Source organism: Dermacentor albipictus, chromosome 5 (genome assembly GCF_038994185.2).
Source record: "Dermacentor albipictus isolate Rhodes 1998 colony chromosome 5, USDA_Dalb.pri_finalv2, whole genome shotgun sequence".
Taxonomy (NCBI): Eukaryota; Metazoa; Arthropoda; class Arachnida; order Ixodida; family Ixodidae; genus Dermacentor; species Dermacentor albipictus.
Window position 1 is genome coordinate 145,162,779 of NC_091825.1, and position 20,761 is coordinate 145,183,539.

General features: G+C 47.7%; 1 protein-coding gene across 2 annotated transcripts in view; it reads right to left on the reverse strand.

The window, feature by feature from the left end:
• Window positions 1-20,761, reverse strand: part of LOC135906298 (flavin-containing monooxygenase 5-like) — an 85,441-nt gene that overhangs the window by 57,306 nt on the left and 7,374 nt on the right. The window contains exon 2 of one of the 2 annotated variants that reach the window (XM_065437626.2): window positions 17,524-18,295. In XM_065437626.2, coding sequence (XP_065293698.1) covers window positions 17,524-18,252 — 729 coding nt within the window. In that variant the 5' untranslated portion in view covers window positions 18,253-18,295. Of the gene's footprint in view, window positions 1-17,523; window positions 18,347-20,761 lie in introns of those variants that run through there. The other variant, XM_065437627.2, reaches the window with a different exon arrangement.

Genomic DNA, 20,761 nt, shown 5'->3' on the forward strand with positions numbered 1-20,761 from the left:
GGAGCTCAATCGCGACACATCCTTCTTACATCGTCTGCGTCTCGGAACTGCTTACATCAAGCAAATACCGCCTAAAATTTAAAATTAAGCATGTATGCTAATCAGCGTGTGTGTGCAGCCACGACCAGGAGCACGTATGCCACCTACCGCTCTATCGTTCCACGCACACCAAACATAGCCATCGCTTCGAACAAGAACAGCGTTTATTTGACTCGCATCGGCCTTTTTCACTTGCCAAGATGTCAGGCCCATGACCATCAAAAGTGCATCACCAAGCTATGAAAGCACTTCAACGCTTATTTGAAGACGCCGGTATTTTCGACAGTTATGGACTGTATACTGCGTCGCGTGTAATTGTGTCTCAATCGTGCATATGAAAACTGGTGTACACCCGACATCCAGAGGCTTTGTTTCAATGAGAACTTATCGACAGGCTTTCACACCTGGTGTGTTAGATGTTCTTGTGTTTAAGCATTATCCTAGTGAATACATTTATCTTTGTGAACTTCTTTATCCTCTATTTTTATCCTCTAAGGAGCATGGGTATTCGTCGCAAGCAAACGGTGACAACTCATTTGTTTACTTTTGTATATAAAAAAGAAAGGGTGGGAACGAGGTAAACCAATGGAGAGGGGACTCTTCCGAATGATCCTGCTGCAGAAGAACCATGGTTGTTGTACAGACGCATGAAGGCCTGTATTCACAAAAGGCATATTATTTGGCCAATCTTAGGCCCAAAACGGCCTAAGATTGGCCAAATAGTCCTCTCACATATGAAAGGATGTGCGATGCACAAGTAGTACCAAGAGACACAACGTACCACGTGCATCTGGTGACGCGTTGTGCATCTGGTGAAAACACATGTATTGCAATCACATTTCAGTCCCTTCTCATTCACGAGCTTCTCATTTGATCCGGCATCTAGTTCTCGATGGCATCGCGTGTATCAAATAGTGTAAGTAGGCCGTTCTTTCTTCTTCTCCCCAGCGAAATAGAACATTTATATTTCGCTTTGTTTAGAAATTGCAAGTATTTTTTTTATTAGTTTCTATATCAGAAGGTGACTTTTTTTTTGCCCTCAAACATCATTTTTCAACTCGATTGGAAGATTTCGCCATTCGAACACACCTTTACGAAATGAGAACATCCTTCACTTCGAGGTCATGATAGCCGCGATTAATCGAGTTCGCTGAAAAAAAAAAAATGCCGTTGAGCTTGTGAATTCGCGCCTGACGTCACAGAAACGTAATTCGTCTGTCGAAAAGGCGAGCATTCTTCAGCCTGGGAAATAAGGAAAAACACGATCCCTTTGAGGCGGCAACATTACGGCGCGCGCATCACGTCACACGGATGACGTAATAGCGAACGATGGGGGCACCTATAGGAAAACGCCGATAATTACGTATAAGGTTCCCATTCAAGGGGGGGATGGCTAGGGCGCCTAATGGGACACGGAAAACTAAGCGGAAGACCTGCGGGCGTCTATGTAGGTACGTTCTGAACAACGCACTCTGGGACGTGCTCTATAGAAGCTACGGAGTTGGCGTCTACAATCGGGGGACCATAATTCGCGAAGCTCTCGACCCGTAAGCTATAGCTGGCCTTGCCGCTGAGATTTGTGAATGGATGCTGCTTTGACGGTCGTGTGCTAATGAACGAAAGAACAAACAAACGAACGAAAGAAAAGGAACGAAAAGAAAAGCAAGCACAAATTTAGGCATTTAGGCATACATCGAAGTGGTGTTCCTTTTATTTGTTATCTGTTATTTTTCATGTTTTTTATCCTTATTTATTATCTTCCATTTGTCCCCGCATCGCTTCATCGCTTCGTTCGCTTCATCCCTCCGATGTTTCGCAAATTTGCTGTTTGTGTTACCAAATTATGAAGAATCAGTTGCACGTGTTTCTTACTAATCTTTTATTAGCCTTTCTGCGTAACGTTTAATTTAGCGGCTTGTTAACTTGAGGGAGTTGGTATTTCACAATAAATTTGCAAAAGCGCGCATGTAGACAAGGCGCACGCAATGGAGCAAGCCCAGCAAGCAAGGCGCTACTTTCAGCTGACGTTTGTTGAAAGAAGGTCAATGATGCCTGTACACGTGCCTTAACCATGCATATGAAGACAAAATTGTCCGCTGTGTCTGCTTGATCTCCTCGCTTTTCTGAAAGCGTAGTTTTATACGCGAACCATTCCGTGCCTTACTTTTCGTATCAGTTACTGCTGCTGATTCTGTCTCACTTGAATGGCTCATACACAGGACATCACTCCCGTTAACGTCTCGGCTTATATGTAGCTCCATCTGTACTGTACCCCTACAGATGTCCCGGCGGTAGCATCTCGGCTCTACTGAATTACGCATTGAAACGACAAGCGATGCCTAGATATTGCGAGTGCAACAAATACCTGCCTTCAAGTGCACAGTTCCTTTTTTGAAGGGAATCTCTCTGAACGTCATTTCCCGAACACGGGTGATTGGCATAATCTTTCTTCTCAATCTTTCGAAGAACGCCAGTTGAAAGTTGCACCGTGTTGGTATACTTGCTTGTTTTTTTTATTTTTTCATTTCTTTGCGGGTGTCTATTCGGTAGCGCGATTCTGAAACATTTATAACCTTTATGTTCCCCCTTTTTTTTTCCTTTTTTATTTTTTTTTCCTGCAAACACTTTCTCACACAGAAGCAATGCCGTTCCCTGCTAGCTTTCGCAGTAACGCTCCGGAGACACCTATGCAGCACACCTGCTCATTAAGTTCCCTCTGTGGCAGATCGTGACCGTGCAGAGCTACTTACGTTTGCTGGATAAGTGTATTTTATCCGTCTCAAGGTTTCTTTGATGTCTGGTCGTACCCGGATGATAAAAGGCGCGCTGTCACAGCACTTCGTGACTTTCTCGCACATAGCAATCTCATACAGACCCCGTGCTCTGTAAGCGTTCAGCCTGGCATTTGTACATGCCCCTGTGAACTTGCATCCAATCCTCTACGGCGAAGCTGTTAGCCTCTATAGTTGGCCGCCATTTTTCGTGCCTGCGTCCGCCAGCGAAAATGTGGGCCGATCCCTATGGCAGCGCAGGGCTGGGGGCAGCGGCTCGTAACCGTGTAAGGCTGAGGTTTCAAGCACTGAACAAAGCTAAGCGGACAGTGCGTGCATTCTTTTGGAATCACGCATAAAACATACGGAGCAGCATTTACGTTTCAATAAAGAACACACTTGTGTTCGCTCGCAAATCTACTCAAGACAACGTTAGCAACTTTGATGACGTTTACCAATTCTATGGGTGGTGGCGTGCTCTCGATATAACCATTACTCCCATTACCACCATTACTCTAAAGGAATAAAGCATTGCGTATTCCCCTCCGCAGGTGTAGTGGGGGTTTTCAACAGCTTCGCTGGCTATCCGCTTTCGCAAGGCCGTGATGGCGAGCGAAATTTTCTTGTTCAACATTTCCAAGTCACTGTTTCTTTGTTTTTTGTTTCTTATTGACTTGACATAAGTAGAATTTGATGTACAAGTACGGTGTCGGCTACTCCATGTCTCTTGAATACGTTGCACATATGGAACACATTTGCAACGTAAACATCACAGTTACAACAAAGTGGCGTTGTCACATACAAGCCAAGTAAAAAGACGAGCTTCAAAAGGCGCCCTTAAAGCCACTTTGTAAATATTGTCACACCAGAAAGAAACGCCGAAGCAACGATGATAACCACAATAATAGCACATTTGCACTTTGACAATAAAAATAAAGAATCATCTTATAATTTTTTTATACTGTTCCCGACTTTACATGTGGCGTCTACAACAACGACAGCAACACTACGCCGTCTCTGAAACTGATTCCGGCGACAGATATGGTCACTCGCCGAATGGATCAAAAACTTTTAGCGGAAACTATGCACTACATCTACATCGTTCACTGAGAAGGTTTCGAGAGGGGCTGTGCTTTTATCTATATCTTCAGTGTAACAGAAGTCGTTATAGACAACGGCATCCCTCCTTAATCCTCGGTAAACACTTTACACTCGCACGCGTGAGCTCTTAAAACGGTGGCATTTGTATCGGCCCGCGCGGCGCTCCACTGTCGACAGATGTGAAATTGCGAAGAGAGAATTTTCGCGCGATAAATCTTGAATCGCACGATGAATCGACGAATCTAACACTGTAAAAAACAAATGTGTTAGACCTTACGAATTTGCGACAGCCACCTGGACGCCTTGCTCTTTGCTGTGCAGAATTCTGTTGGCAGTTTCAAGATCTTAGAAGGGCCCTGATTATACACCAAGATGAAGAAGTGAGTGAGAATCCAAGTGAAACCGGCAGTGACGGCTGACAACACCGCAGCTGTGGCAAACACGGTAAGCGATAGTAAAGCATTGAAACTCATTGCATTGGCAGTGTCCGAAACACTCAGCTGGTCCGTGTATCTGAGTCAGGAATGTTTCATATGCAGGACGCCTTTTTTTTAGGCAATACAAACATATTTCTTAAAATACAAGTGTTATGAGCTCAGCGAGTATGCGTTAGTGCACACGAGTTCCCAGGCGAGGCGGACACATGACCGCAGGAACTAATAAAAAAATGTTGATTTATGAATTTTTGTAAAAAATTCATAAATTAACATTATTTTATTAGTTCCTTGGGGGCAGTTATTTAAATGGCTAATTTGGAGGTAACGGCACTTTCATGCACAGCTTTTCTTTCTTAAGATCCTGGAAATCGCAACTAATTCGTGATATTAATAATCAGATTCCGAAGGTCAATCGAAGCAATGTCGAGATTGAGCGCGTCCGTCTGCGCATTAGACAGCGACGCCCCGTGAAGAAGTGTAGGTCGAAGTCTGAACGATAGCACGCCGCAGCGAATCCTGAGCCGACACAGCCGCACACGCTCGCTAAGCTAAGCGTGCTGTATCAGCAGCTGCCGCGACCTTGCCGGGACGTTCGGTTTCCAACTTCCTCGCGTTAGTCGCTACAGGGCGTTTCGGTCCGATGTGAAAGCGGGGCCACCTTCTATGCGCCCTCGCGACGCTCGGTTTAGATATGAAAAGGCTAATTAATATATTTATCTTAATTACAGTCTTCTGAAGCTCATGTTATTAGTGGCAAATTATGACCGCCTCACCTAGGAACTCGCCTGCAAAAACTCCATGTTCGCTGCGATTATAGCCTTCTTTCTTTAATAAAAAATCCGTATTGTCTTAAAAAAAAGCACCCTGTATTTCAGTTGCTGGCTCACACTTTGACTGACAAACAAAAGTGCACCCTCTTTGAATGGCCCGCGGAAATCGTGGTCACAGTTGACGCTGGTAAGTTTATGACATCGGCCCAGGCGGCCGAATCCGGGTTTACGACTTCGGTTCAGCGGATGAGTGCCAAGTCGAAAGTATCGATTCTTAGAACGTAAGGAGCCAAGTGTTGGCAGTATTAGCAAGACGCAGAGCAATACTACCTGATAGTGCCTCGAGTGTTTTGGCATTGGAAATTTTACGACATACTCTGCATATTGCATGCAATTCAGAATCCTTCTTGAAATTCATAATTCCTCATATACAATTCAGAATGTCTTTAAAATCGAAAGCCTGAAAACACGGCAACGTTTTGCTCTGCTATGCCTTAATGCAGAACTTGGGTGGATATTTCTTGTATTAAAGCTGCCGTAAGAAACTTGCATCGCCTCGGGAAATTCCTCTTAGCTCATTGTAGATCGCCTTGAGGAACGCTGGTTTATGTTTTGCTTACACAATTTGGTCAAACAGCGTCGTGGGCTGGTGTGGAGCAACATGTTTTCTCCGACACCCAGTACACAACCGGTTTACGTTCAAAACAACGCGAGTGAAAACGTTTAACGAAAATCGGTATCCTCGTCTTGACAGCAGATTCAAAAATAAGTCGAAAGTTTTAATTCTTCGAAGGTATGGAGCCAAGTAAGTGTCAGCAATACCAGCAAGACGCAAAGCCATACTACACGATACTGCCTAGACTGTTCTGACATTGGCACTCTTGCGACATACGCTGCGTATTGCATAAAATGCAGGATCCTTCATACAATTCGGAATGTCTTCAGAATAGAAAGCCTGAAAACACGGCAATGTTTCGGTCTGTTATGCCTTAATGCAGCACTTGGGTGGATATTACTTGTATTAAAGCTGTCGTAAGAAACTTGCTTCGTCTCGGGAAATTCCTCTTAGCTCATTGTAGATCGCCTTGAGGTAACGCTGCTTTATGTAGTGCTAGCACAGTTTGGTTTCGACAGTGTCGCGGGCCGGTGTGGAGCAACATGTTTTTTCCGCCACCCAGCACAAAACTAATATACGTTCAAAACAACGCGAACGCAACGTTTGATGAAAATCGGCAGCCTTGCCTTCACAGCAGATCCAAAACCATGATTGTCATAGTACACGCCACAAGCGGGATTACAGTAATCTGCTTCCCCGCGGGAAAGACAACGGAGACGGGTAATCACTATAATTCACTGGCGGCCAGCAACATATCCCTGTACATTCAGCCTGTGTGGCAGTAGTGCATGTGACTTCTTCAGCGACTCATGCCAAAACGCAATTCTCCAAATAGCTGTCCTCGAATGTGCGTATTTTTTTTTCTGTCTGGGATCTGTCTGCTGCGTTCACAATATACGTTTATATATACAGCGTCAAGCGCATAATGCGGTGACACTGAACTTGCCATTGGGCCAGTTCTATCCGGTTGCTAGAAGGAAGTTTCGTGGCAAGGCTTTGAAGAGAGAGAGAGAGAGAGAGAAAAAAAAAACGAAACAGTAAAGTTCTTCAATCTACGATATATGGCTAACACATTCCAATAAGTGGCGCTTGCACAACCATACGCCACCTAAAGCCCCTGAAAAAAAAAAAAAACAGGGACCCGCCCTAGCTGCTCAGTGGCTATGGTGTTAGGCTGCTGAGCACGAGGTCGCGGGATCTAATCCCGCTCACGGCGGCCGCATTTCGATGGGGGCGAAATGCGAAAACACCCGTGTACTTAGATTTAGGTGCACGTTAAAGAACCCCAGGTGGTCGAAATTTCCGGAGTCCTCCACTACGGCGTGCCTCATAATCAGAAAGTGGTTTTGGCACGTAAAATCCCATAAATAATAAATGAAAGAACAGGGGATTTAGCGCGATCGTGTGCGCATTCTAAAGAACACGACTTAAAAGGAAAGTTGCATGTTCGAGATAAAAACATGTACGGGAAATGAACTAGGTACATTTGACCTGCGTGAGGGTGCTTGACCTGCGTGAGGATGCTTTTTAAAGAAAGGGTCATACTACCTGCTCGGGCTGGAAATCACCGAACTTCATCACAGTGCCGAGTTAAGTGGCCCCGCGATCACTTTTCAATGGGTGCCTAGTCATTGTGGCGTGACTGGCAATGAACTCGCTGATAGCGAGGCAAGATCGGCCTTCTCTTCGATCCTCTGATGAAGTACGATTGCCTACTCGCGACCTGACACCAACTACTTGATCAAGGCACTCATGCAAGACCTTATAAATGCATCCAGAGCCCACGATAACAACGTTCACAGACGCCTACATATGATCGACCCAGACGGTAAATTTTGTTTGCCCCAGAAGGTTACGCGGAGCAAAATGTCATTGCTACACAATATTAGGCTGGGCGTTGCTTTCACCTGTTGCTTTCATACTGTGTGATTGCCCAGAATGCCCGTTGCTTTCTTGCCCAGAATGTATGCTGGAGCGAAGGACGTTAGAAAGTTTCATAGCCAGCGTTGGCAGGCAACCACTGTCGGAGGAAGCTGTCCTCGGCCCATGGCCTGACACTGCAATTTCAGTGCGTGCAACTAAAGTGCTGTTGAAGTTTCTGCAGGACACCAAGCTCGACGAGCGGCTCTAGCAAGGCAGCTGTCCCATATACATAAGCACTCACCACTTCTGTTATCATCACCATCCATCCCACTACTTTCACTCCCCTTCCCTCTTTCCCATTGCAGAGTAGCAGACTAGAGCGCACTAGCTCAGGTTGACCTCTCCGTCTTTCCTGTCAGTCAATTCTATTCTATTGACTGTTAGTACTCCCGCACTGGTTGACCGTTGACCCACGCATTGATTATGCGTACTTTCACGTTGGCTTTACGTCGGCATTGGCTACGCGTACTCCCATATCGGCTAAACGTAATTGCGGCGCCAGAATACCCTCTGTAGTAATTTCATCGTGGAAGCGTTACGAGCCTCGTTACGCAGGCATCCCTGAGCTATCGAACTGCGAGGCTCTCCGAGCGGAGCGCGTATATACAACGCCGTCGAGCCCTGACCCAGTATGCGACTGCCTGCCGCAGACCAGAATTAACGCGGCTCCCCGAGAGGCCGTGACACCGTACTTGGAAACGGGCGAGGGCGCATTCGTATGAAGGAGCAAGCCAACCGCCACGCGAGCTCATTCCGCGCTCCCTGCCGATTACTCGTTCCGGAGATTCAGTCATAAATTCAGTCGGGAATAAACGCCCGGTGTGGTGTATCGGTAGCACAGCCTTGATTCGAGGCACCTGTGTGGTCTGCAGAGGTACGGAGTGAAAACAACTCGGTCGTTCCTTGTTATTTACTAGCGTATACCTGTAGTATCGATGAATCGAATCGGAATATAGTTCGTGTGATCTCTTAACTCGCTGCCTACAGCTATTTTCATGCGTTCATTCAGGGCCTGGAACAATATAGGTTCGCCTGTAGAAAAAACAGGCGCCGTTCCTACCACGGCGCTCTGGTTCAGTTGTTCCGGATATTTTCTATATACGTTTCTTTTTCCCGCAAGATTTATGTGGAGTTATCAGGATACCATGTGAGGTCCGTATGGTTATGAACTCCGTATGGTTATGAGCTCAGTATGAGTTGTGGGGATAAGGCGCGCAAAAATTTACGAAGCTATCGACATGCGTAAGGAGACATTTCAGCATACGGACGCGAATTCCCCCTTCCTTGTTCACGCGAATTCCTGGAACGGTGTCAATTAAAAATGGAAATGTTCTGAATCGGTACAACAAAAATTAAATTGATAAAAATTTTGCCTCTTCTCTCAAGTGCAACGAATTCCATTCAAATCGGTCCGGTGATTGTTTGATGAAAGCATTCCTCCGTGTTACATTACTCGAATAGGAAAATCGGTGTTGGCCCCGAGCTATTAAAAAAGAAAGATGATTAAATTGTGCGGTCGCACCTGCGAAAACCAGGATATGATTATGAGGCACGCCATAGGGCGGGACTCCGGAATAATTTTGACCGCCTGGGGCTCTTAACGTGCACCTGAATGTCACACACGAGCGTTCTTGCATTTCACGTCCATCGAAATGCGGCCGCCACGATCGAGATCGAATGCGCGACTTCGAGCTAAGTAGCGCAACGCCATAGCCATTGGGCTACCACGGCCGATGGGGCGTCATTGTCTGCTTCATATTTTGTAAGTGTGTGTATACGTGAAACACGTACATGGCATTATTGTACTTCTCACGGAAGGCTTCATTTGGCATATACTGTATTTCAAGTTGAAGACGACGAGAGATTGGCGCGTGCTTCCCTAAGCTGTAGGGCAGTTATTTTACTATCTACAATGTAGAGATATTGACGTCGCTGAATCTTTCTGCAGTTCTCAAACTGAAAAAGATCATGTAGCTGCGATGCTGATGGCCTCCAAATAAGACCTATCAAACTTGTCATTTGTGACGTTGCACCTGTGTTAGCCTATATCTATAACTTACGCATAACATCAGGTACTTTTCCTGAAAAAATGAAAATAGCAAAAGTAATTATGTTATATGAGAAAGATGACAAGCTCGATGTAAAAGAATTACCGCCCGATATCTATTCTCCCGCAGTTTTCTAAAGGTCTTGAAAAAATAATTCTTAACCAAGTAACATCTTTCAGCAAGAAACATATGCTAATGGCAGCGCTCAATACGGTTTTCAACAAGGTAAATCAACAGACTTAGCACTTGTAGCACAGAAAGAACATATACTGCAAAACCTCGAAAATAAGTTACGTGTAATTGGTCTATTCATAGACTTCACAAAAGCGTTTGGCTGCCTAAATCATGACCTCCTAATACTTAAGCTTGAAAGATATGGCATCAGGGGCCTTCCTCTTCAGTTACTGACATCCTACCTTTAAAATCGGCAGCAATATGTGTCTATAAACTCTAGCATATCATCTACACGACAAATGAAAACAGGTGTCCCTCAGGGAAGTATCCTTAGTCCATTTCTATTTAGTGTCTACATAAACGAAATAGTTCTTATGCACCGATAAGCAAAATTCATAAACTACGCAGATGATACAATTGTTTTTTTTTATCAAACGACTCTTATAATAGGCCTCATTGGTGCAGCGAACAATTTCTTAACCCATCCCTCAAAATGGAGCCAGGACAACTTTTTAAAAGTAAACTCCAGTAAAACAAGAACTGTCATTTTAACAACAAAAGGTACCTGTGCTTTATTGACCTACAAGATATTTTACAACTCCGAGAATATAGAGGTTGTTGACGCGGTAAAAGTACTTGGCCTATACTTTACCGACACATTGCAATGGGACGCTCAAGTGGATTTTATACTCCGGAAACTGAGCCGCATAACAGGTATACTACATCGAAATCGATACCTTTTACCAACCTCAGCTAAACTGGTAATTTATAATCTATTGTTTGCCGCACATGTAAATTATTGCCATCTTGTATGGGGCACCACATCAGCTTCCAACCTATCTGAAATACTACTGGTGAAAAAAATAAACATACGCGCTATTGCAAATGTGCCGCACAACTCACACACTGAAGGTCTTTTCACCAAGTACAATATAACAAAACGTCATCGTCAAACGTCATTAGTTGAGAACCTGCCAAGCACCGTACGACTTTCCATCTATGCAGACGACATCTGCATTTGGGCATCAGGTGTAACACAACTTCAGCTTCGCGCTCGACTTCAGAAGGCAGCCACAATGACATCTTGCTGCTTTCCTCAACAAAGTCTTCAAATTTCATGCGGAAAGTGCGCAATGATGGCATTCACGAGGAAGCCAATGTCTGCTTACGACTTATCGATTAACGGACACCTTATACCATACAGCAGAAGTCACAGGTTCTTGGGAGTCGTAATTGACAGAGACCTGTCTTGGACTCCGCACGTGAATTACATGAAAAAGCGGCTGACTGCTATCTGTCACCTGTTCAGGTTCTTTGCGGGGAAAAGTTGGGAGGTATCTATACACGCTATGTTACAGCTGTACATCGCGTTGTTCGTTGGATTCCTGCGGTACAGCCTGCCTGCACTATCGAACACCTGCAAGACTAACCTGCGTACGATTCAGATCATTCAAGCCCAAGCCCTTAAGATATATCTTGGCTTACCACGCAGTGCGTCAAAGGCTGAAACCATTGCCATTGCGCAGGATGACCCAATCACGACGCACATTACCGTTGAGACAATGCGTATGCATCTTAGGCATTATGCTAGGATTCCTGCCCACCACATGACGAGCCTCTCTGCTGAAAGGCACTGCTCGACATTTAGCGCTACTGTCAGTGCACATCGTGCGCCGTTTACTTCAGGGTACGCACCTGCGGCCAAGCCGGCGTTTCCTCCGTTGTGTTTGAACCGTCCACAAGTTCATATAATGATTCCAGGACTAGAGAAGAAGTCAGATCTGCCGGCCCCTGCTCTAAAACAACTGAGCTTACAATTCTTGCATGAAAAGTACAGCAACCACGCGCACATTTATACCGTTGGATCGACTACGTCGTCCAGTTCTGGTGGTGCGGTGGTTATACCAACGCGAGAAATAACACTGCGGTTCAAGACATAGCATGCCACAACCTCAACGGTGGCAGAACTAACGGCTCTGCGTCGTGCACTAAAATTCATTGATTCTGAAAGAAAATTGGATGTGTTCTCTGACTCAAAACCGGCATTACAGTGCACGCACTCAGTTCTCCGACGCGGATGTCATGAACAGCTGACACACGAAGTTGTGAAACTTCCCCATCACGTCCAACAAAAAGGTCACGAGGTTTTCTTTCAATGCGTACCTAACCATTGTGGAATCAGTGGCAATGATTGCGCCGATAACGCTGATCACACATCACATCAAGAATAGCACAGTATTTCAATTCCGCTTTCGAGGACAGACGCCGCAAGGCAGCTTCGACACCTGGCACGCAGTCTCTCACTGTCCGAGTGGAAACTCACCAAGCGTAAGTCTTACACGACTGCATCGATTAAACCCCTCACCGCAACTGCAACTTCCATTCGGACTTCCCCGACGTGAAGCTACGCTTCTCTGTCGCTTTTGGTTAGGAGTTGCCTCCACAAAGGCATACTCTACATTAGTTGGAGTGACCGACAGTGCAGCATGCGAGGTCTGCGGCACCGAAGAAGATATCGACTGCCTGCTGTGCTATGTGCTACAATATGCCACAGAAAGACAAGAACTTGCTAACGCTCTCCAAAAACTGGACAATCGGCCGCTTTCCGTGCAGGTGCTACTGGAACACCGCCCCCATCGCTCGTCGGCCCGTAAAGCGGTGAAGGCACTTTTGTGCCCCTTGAGGACGACGTCTGTGAGTATTATTGAAATTACTATTAGACCACGCGTCAGCGAACTCACCGCTCATTTCTTTCTTTCCTTCCCTCCTCTCTCTCCCTGTCATCATTGTTTCCTTCTTTCTCATTCCCCCGGTGTAGGGTAGCCAACCGGACGTTATTCTGGTTAACCTCCCTGCCTGCTTTTCTCTTTCCTTCCTTCCTTCCTTCCTTCCTTCCTTCCTTCCTTCCTTCCTTCCTTCCTTCCTTCCTTCCTTCCTTCCGTCCTTCCTTCCTTCTTTCCTTCCTTCCTTCCTTCCTTCCTTCCATGAGGCAGAACAGGCTAGGGGCAAGGAACCGCGGAACGAGAAGCAGAATTTTATTCCAAATTCACAAGTCGAATTTATCCTCTCTCTTAAGTGGTATACTAAGCGTTGTGCTTGTCGTTAAGTATTTCTAAGAATATTCAGCAGTAGAATCTCGCCAATTGAAACCCTTGGCTCACATGATGTCTATGAGGATGTAAGAACACGGGGTTTGAATGCGGGAGCTAGCGATGATGGGAAAGGTATTGCGTAAGCAGGAATTTTTATGACCAGTGTGCATGCAATTAAGCGTGAGCATGGCATGTGTAGTGTAGCACGTATATATAAAAAAGAAAAAAAAATTGCAAGCTGCCTAATGTGTCGGAACTGTATATACAGAAGCGTGCGTGAATGCCTGTCACGTGCGGCCAATCAACGATCCTCACTTTACGTTACGCACGTAAAGACTGCAGCCCTACGCACATGTACGCAAATAAGTAACCACTGCTTCCAAACTACATGGAGGACGGTTGACCGCGACGACTAACCAAGATGTCGATAGACGACTACGTTATATAAGCTGGGTCAGCGCGATTATCCGCGGTAGCCCAGTATACTCCGAACGTACGGACGAGCAATTTCGGCGGTGCTTTCCTAGCGGTCATTTCCACTCCAGTCGGCAAGTCAGCGACTGCACGTCGTCGTCGCCCTCCAACACGCCATGACAGCCAGCGCCGAATGACCCTAGCCTCTCAAAACGCGCGCAAGGCTGAACGCGCACGCGACTCGCTCATTCGTATACAGGCAGCCACCCTTTTCCATCCGCAACAAACGACAGGCCTAAACTCAACTGCGTTCCTGCAGTAGCCCTCGTGTAAAATTTGGTCTGCCGACAAGGTACACAGCCGATTTGCCCCACTATATGCCTTCAGGCCTGCGCAGACCGGGACGAGATCAAACATCCGGCTACACGCTGCGTGCCTTACGCAACACGGCGGGCTTTTTTCTTCTGCATGCCGTCTAGCCGCGCTTTCGCCAACAAAGGCGAGCCTCTTTGAAACGGCAGGACCCGGGCGGCGAGGCATGCAAACACTCGCGTACGAGAGGCAAACCGGATTGAGTATTTGAGGAGCAGCTCTTGTCTTGCGGATCGACGCCGTGACATTCACGACTTCCCCCGTTCCTGCTGTTCCGCGTGGTCTTTGTGTCTCTGGAAAGGCGCAGTGTGCCGTGCCGGCATCCCTGGTGCTTCCGCTGAAGGCACAGCCACGCTTGCTTCGTGTGCGCTGTGTTGTATGTCGAAATCAGTTTCATTAAAAATATTCAGTTGCAGTTCAACGATGCAGTGCCTGTCGCCATTGTTTTCCTATGTTGGTCAGACATGGCCCCGCATGAATTTGCCGTGGCCGCCATACTTGCGACGCATTGCGCATGAGGTTCGTGCGCGCGTACGCGCGAGACGGTTGTCCAGGTGGTTGCGAAGCACATGTCGTGCGCACAAAGTCACATCCACTGCTTCCTCTGGTCTTGTTCGTATACTCTGGACGCTCAAGGGATGCTGCCCCAGCATTGAACGTCTGAGACTTTCGTTGTTTGGCTTTTCGGGGCACGGCATGTTCGATTTAATGTTTTTGTTCCGCGATGCTTCTCGAGCGCCTAAGGCAGAACTTCAGTTTTTTTTGCTTGTTCCTTGAGATTGTTGAAAATGGCAAACCAAAAAACAATGACTTGGCCAGGACAACTAGTTAACTTATATATGCATGAGATGGCATTCAATATTACATGCCCGAGAAATGAATAGCGCTAGGCCTGCGAAACCTAGACTCTCCTAGTATACTTACTGGTGTTCGTTGGTTACACATAACTGCGTCTAAGGATCTAAGGATAGCCAGCTCTTGGGCATCATGTTTCCTTACGTGTTTGCACCTATTAAAACAACGACAACGGCGACTTTGCGCGTACGCGAGGAAGCAGCAAAAGATCGAAAACGAGCGCAAATTATACTCGATCGCTCCTTCCAGCTACAGTAGGCGCCTTTGTCTTTGCTCGTCCACTTCGCAAGACTAGCCTGCGATCTCGCGGCCAACCAACCAGACATCCCCTGTCATCGGTGCGCGCCTGACAGCGGCATGCGTCTTGCCAGTTGCGTGCAGTGTAGTGAAAGCTATGAGTTGCATCAGCCAACCAAAATATCCTCTATTGTACACCTTGTTATCGCCCTTGGTGCGGTGCCGACTGAACGGAAGCTTCGCGGAATAATCAGTCGGCGCACAATGGTTGCGAACCATCTTCTCATCCTGGAACACGCAACCGGCTCTCGTTACCGACTGGCGGACAGGATCCCCTGCCTTTGCCGAATTGCGCGGACTTGTTGAAACGGAGCATATAACTGGTCCTGCGGTGATTCCCGAGCATGCAGCGGCGGCGGCAACAGGCGTCACGTGCGATGAGCCGTTGGCCCAGTTTCGTCGCGACCCCCGCTGTAGCGAGGACGATGCCCTCCCTCTCTCGTCGGCGGGAGCGGATTCCCCGGGCGACCGACCGGCACCGGCTGGCTTCCTCTTCGTTCTCTCTGACCGTGACCTACAACGGAACGCGAGCGCGCGCTGGCACGGGAAAAGAGCTGGGAGGCCGAAGAGTGCGTCGCTTCGCAAGGACCAGACTCCTTAGCTGGACAGCGAAGCATGGGGCGCAGAGGATGCGAGTACAGTATAGGCCCGCGCGTGGTTACAAACATGGTGGCGTTCACGTCGACGCGAATCGGACGGATAGGTAGACTAATCTGGCGTGACGTCGGCTTCCTGAAAGAGCCACACTCTACGCAGGTGGAGAAAGGCAGCAAGTGTTTTCTTTTGATCTGTCCCGTCTGTGTGGGTTTGATGCGGTTGCGTCTAGGGTGCAGGCGAATACGTCTTATACGTGCGACGTTGATTTGCTAACTATGCCTTCGAGAAGGCGGCTACAACGTAACCTGTCGTACAATTCGTGTAGGGTTATTAAACCAACAAGTAACAAATATTTCATGTATCCTTCACACCTCCTTTTAAAGTCATATGTGCAAATCGCCGAATATCAACTGAACGTGCACCAACTAGCCCCTTTCACGCTTTACTTAATCAACGGAACACACAGTTTGGGTCTGTCTGCGGTTATAAAGCGAGACGTTCGGCATGCTTTCCAGCTAGCCGAAGTGCACTCCTCATTTTCTTTTCAGTACTTCAATTTTTACCTTGCATCGAAAATGGAGAAAATGAAGCATTCATTGATTGACTGGTATTTCCAAGGCTCAATTACTCAAATGACTTGCTTATGCCACATCCAAGCCACCAGATAAATTACTCCGATGCTCTTACACTCCCTTCATACCTCGCTGTCACACTTCTTTTACTTCGACAGCTATTAAAAGTGTTCGAAACTGAGCTTGCTGTGTCTACAGCTATAGCGTCGACGAAAAACTGGTTGCCTAACTGCGGCTTTGAACTTGGAAGACTGCAGAGAAACTCTTCTACCTGCTTGTATCTTGAACTTGAGGTAGCCATGTTTTCGGCATCGCAGTGATATGTTTTCAAGGACACTGAGCCACCACATGTCGCCGTAAACATCTTCTACTGACTGTCATTTTTTTATGCCGTGCGTCGATCGCGAGTTTCTCAGTGTTCAGAACTCAGCGGCTGAAACGCGTTGTCCAATGCTGCCGTTAGCTGGTCCTAAAGCATTCAACTTTCTCGTGTTGCTGGCAAAATGAAGGGATGATTACCGCAGTGATTAGATAAGCCTGGTAACGTGATTCGAGATTGAGCAAGCTTAATCTTCAGGCACAAAGCGACGAAGTAGGTTATCGAACCAGTGCCACTTTGGTATTTCTATTATTATTATTATTATTATTATTATTATTATTATTATTATTATTATTATTATTATTATTATTATTATTATAAATTCACTCCCTCCTTAGTTACAATAGCTGACAACGTCGCAACGAAAGCTATTCGCTTGAGGCAATCAAAAACCAGTATTTTAGAACGTTACTTGTGCTTCTTCGGTTTAGTTCTCTAAATAGTTACATTCATTTCGCAAACATCAGTTTTCTTAACGAAAAGTTAGGGCGACTGTATTACAAGTTGCCACCGGAGAACACATCTACGTTAATATTTGTCACTCTTCATTTTTCTCCACGTAACAAAGGTGTGGCGTCGATGTTGGGACGCGCAAAATCAATGAATAATGTCACATGCAAGTTTTATTCAAGCCCAGCCATAACTAACTATACATCACATGGCAACACGGGTAACAATGTGCATGCTTTTCCGACATGATAATCCCTATGGTGCACGGAGAGTGCAGAGAATCTGCCAGCTTGGCATCATTTTGCCACGGAATGCCAGCAGTCGCTGCGCCTACGCTGTTTGCACAGGTAAACCGTTACCACTTAAAGAGGAAGACGCCAATTTCGAAACTTTAGACTAATATCGTGCCTGTTTGTAAGACAACATATTACTGTTCCGCAATATCTTAACAGAATGACATTTTACACCTGTGCGTCTGGCTTGTTGCTCGCCTATATACTGGCGCATCTTTTAAAGGACAGCGCTGTATCACATTGAATCACGATGTATCAACGATGCTTTCCATCTCCAGCATAGACTAACGGTCATCGCCAGCCTGTCAAATACACTCACTCACCTGTTCAGCGACGCCTCCCAGCTCGACGGCCAGGTCGCCGGCCGAGTTTCCCACGCCGATGACGAGCACCCGACGGTCTTCGAATCCTCGGGGCGTCCGGTAGTCCTGCGAGTGCATCACACGACCCGCGAACACCCGGCCCTCTCCGCACTCGTCGCCCAGGCCCTTGAAGCGGGGCCACAGTGGGTGCGCGTGGTGACCCGTGCACAACATGACGGCGTCCCTCTCCTCTTGGAACTCCCGGTCCTCGCCCTCGGAGTCCAGCCTCCGGACCCTGAGCGTCCAGGTGGTGTCCTCGCTGCCCGGTCTGGTCGGCCGCACGTCGACCACCTCGTGCCGGAGCAGCACCCTGTCGATGGCGCCGTAGCGGCGGCCGTAGTCGACGATGTAGCGCGCCATGTGCGAGTTGTGCATGTAGTTCGGCAGCTTGTCGTCCGGCGGGAAGTCGCTGAAGGCGGACATCTCCTTGCTCGAGTTGATCACCGTCGAGCGCATGACGCAGGCGCGGCCGCGCTCCACGGTCTCCGTGTAGTGCCACAGGCCGGCGAGCACGTCGGTGCGCTCGTAGCACACGACGTCCAGGCCTTCTTCGAGGCATGCCTTGACCGCGGTCAAGCCGCTGGCCCCCGCCCCGATGACGGCGACCCGCTGACGACGTCGGGGCGCCGCTTCCGAAACGGGCGCCCGGGCGGCCGCCGCCGCCGCTGCTGCTTTTGGGTTGTTCGTCATGGTTTGCCGGCCCGGCTTGTGCCCGCGGTGCCCCGGTCGGTCTCTTGCAAGAAGGGGGGACGCGGTAAGGGGGGGGGGGCGCTGCGGTCACGTGACCAGAGAGGAGGAGGGAAGGGGTGTCCCGGTGAGGGGAAGTGTTCACTGAAGGGTCTTCCTGCCATACGTGCAAAACACAGGCCGACCCCCTCCAACTACGTACGTCAATGACCTCTACCCGGTTTTTCGGGCGGTGGTCCTAACGGTGTGCGCTCACTTAGCGTTGGAGCAAGTGCGCTGTCTTCCTTCTCTTCCGCGTGCTTCCGTAAGCAAACCGCACGTGCTCCGAGCAGGTGAACGTGCGCAGCAGCACGTCATGCTAAAATTTCGGCTACCCGAAAGGACCACAAACGCAGCGCTTACAGGTGTGGCAATCGAGCGATGAACCGTAGTACTACGTCGGCCTTCGCATCAAAATGGGAAGCAGTGAACGTTCCATTAGGCACATAAAAAAATGCATGTTTTCACTGTTCTTGGGCGCAACGCTACAAGTATTGGTGTTCAGCGCAATCCCTCTTATTGAGCCCTCTGCGTTTGGCACATTTTTAATTCACTTAACCTCTTTCATGTCCTCACTCTTTTGGGGGGCTTCTGTAACATAACTTTAGTATGACTATGGAGGTATAATTCATGCGTCAGCTTCTGACTCTCATGCGGGACGCTTATTCTATGAACTGTGCCAAACAAGTGACACCTTGACAAAACGAGCACAGCACGGAAGACGGGGACACAGAAAAAAATCAAAATAAAAAAGATCACACGACGCTGACTTGCAACAATGTTTATTCGTGAAGCAAGGACGAATAATATATACGTTCAAATATATCGAGCACCTGTTAAAGGAGTCTGGCGGTCAGCTTCCTATCACGCGGATGTCCTTCCAAGCGTCCAGAATTCCCGTAGTTTCTGAACACCTGTATCTATACCTAGGGCGCTTGTACCTATTTTGTCGGGAAGCAGTTTAGTGCTGCCCGGTGGCAGCACTAAACTGCCTCCCACAGCAGCGGCGGCTGCTGGACCAAATTCACCGAAGCTGTGGTACAATTAAGGGGAGCCCAGAGACCTTCGCATATCTCTGTGGGGCCCTCTTTCCAGATGAGAACCCATATAAATAACCGAGCTCCGGGTCGTGGCACATGTCTACCCGTTAGAAAACCGCTGGGTTCCTGGCGGCACCGCGATTCAGATCCGGGACATCCCGCATACGAGGCAGACGCTCTGCTATTTAACCATTGGCGCAGTTAGGAAGGTATCAAACTAAATCGCCTTGTTGTACACCAGGATGAACATAGCAGTCGCTACGTATTAATAATTTACAAGGCATATGTCAAATTTTTATGCGAAGCATATTACTAGAGCTCAACCCAGCTCCTCAGGCGCGGCGGTGTCGCCTTCAATACCACGTGACACCGTGACGTCACGACAGAGGAGAAACGGGGCTCCAACTCGCGCCGTCGCTCGCGGCGTCGCGGCGGTATATAAGCAGCTGCGCTTGTCTCTGCTAGACACTCACGAGGTGAGATGCCTCCTGGAGACAGAGCTGCTCGTTGGAATGAGAAGCGAAGATTGCGGCGTGCTACAGAGACTGATGAAGAGCGGGAAGAACGTCTGGCCAAGCAACGTGCTCAGTATGCGGCTCGGCGACAAGTTACTTATAAAGTTTAGCCACCAATATGCTTCGCATCTGACTAGGCTTAACCAAGCTAAGCCTCAGCCAATTTTTAGAACTGGTTTCGGTACGTAATCTCACTTGGTGTCAGCGCAATTGAAGGGGAACTAAAGCACAAACTGTCAAACTTTATAATGTTCTCTAATGTAGCCTAATGTAATGTAATGTAGTCTAATGCAGTCTAATGTAGCCACAAGCTGTGCTTTGCCAGGGCTTCATAACGTTCAAACAGGGGCACGCAGCCACAGACGCGGCAACGTATCCCCAGGTGGCCTTGAACTGTGTTGTGCACATTAGTGTCGTGCTGCCTTAAACGCTCACTTAGGCACCTGCCGGTTTGTCCTACACATCTCTTCCCGTAAGTGAGTGGAATCGAGTGCGCCACGGCTACGGCACAGGCCACAAAACTCCTTCTGTGCTTCACAGTACATCCACTGCGTCCAGCTGCTGAAGCATTCACAAGCTTGTAAAATTTCAGCAACGTTTTTGTTGTTGGTTCTTCTTGCTTCTCCGTTCTTTGCTGGAACGTGAAGTCTCTCGTGTGATGATGGGAAGCGATGATCAAACGCTGACAGGAAGCGAGGCAGACTAGATGGACAAGAAGATGTTTTTAGGTTTAAAGAGCATGGGAGATGAGACAAATGAATTACAACTTGAAAGATGGAGCGAGAAAGCAGTGTGTAACTCTTCGACTGCCTCAATGACTGTTAGAGCCCATACTACTGTGAGGTGCCTCACTGATCTATCATCAAATCTGATTACAGCCCAGACTAAGGGACAGGACATCGACTGGGTTATTATAGC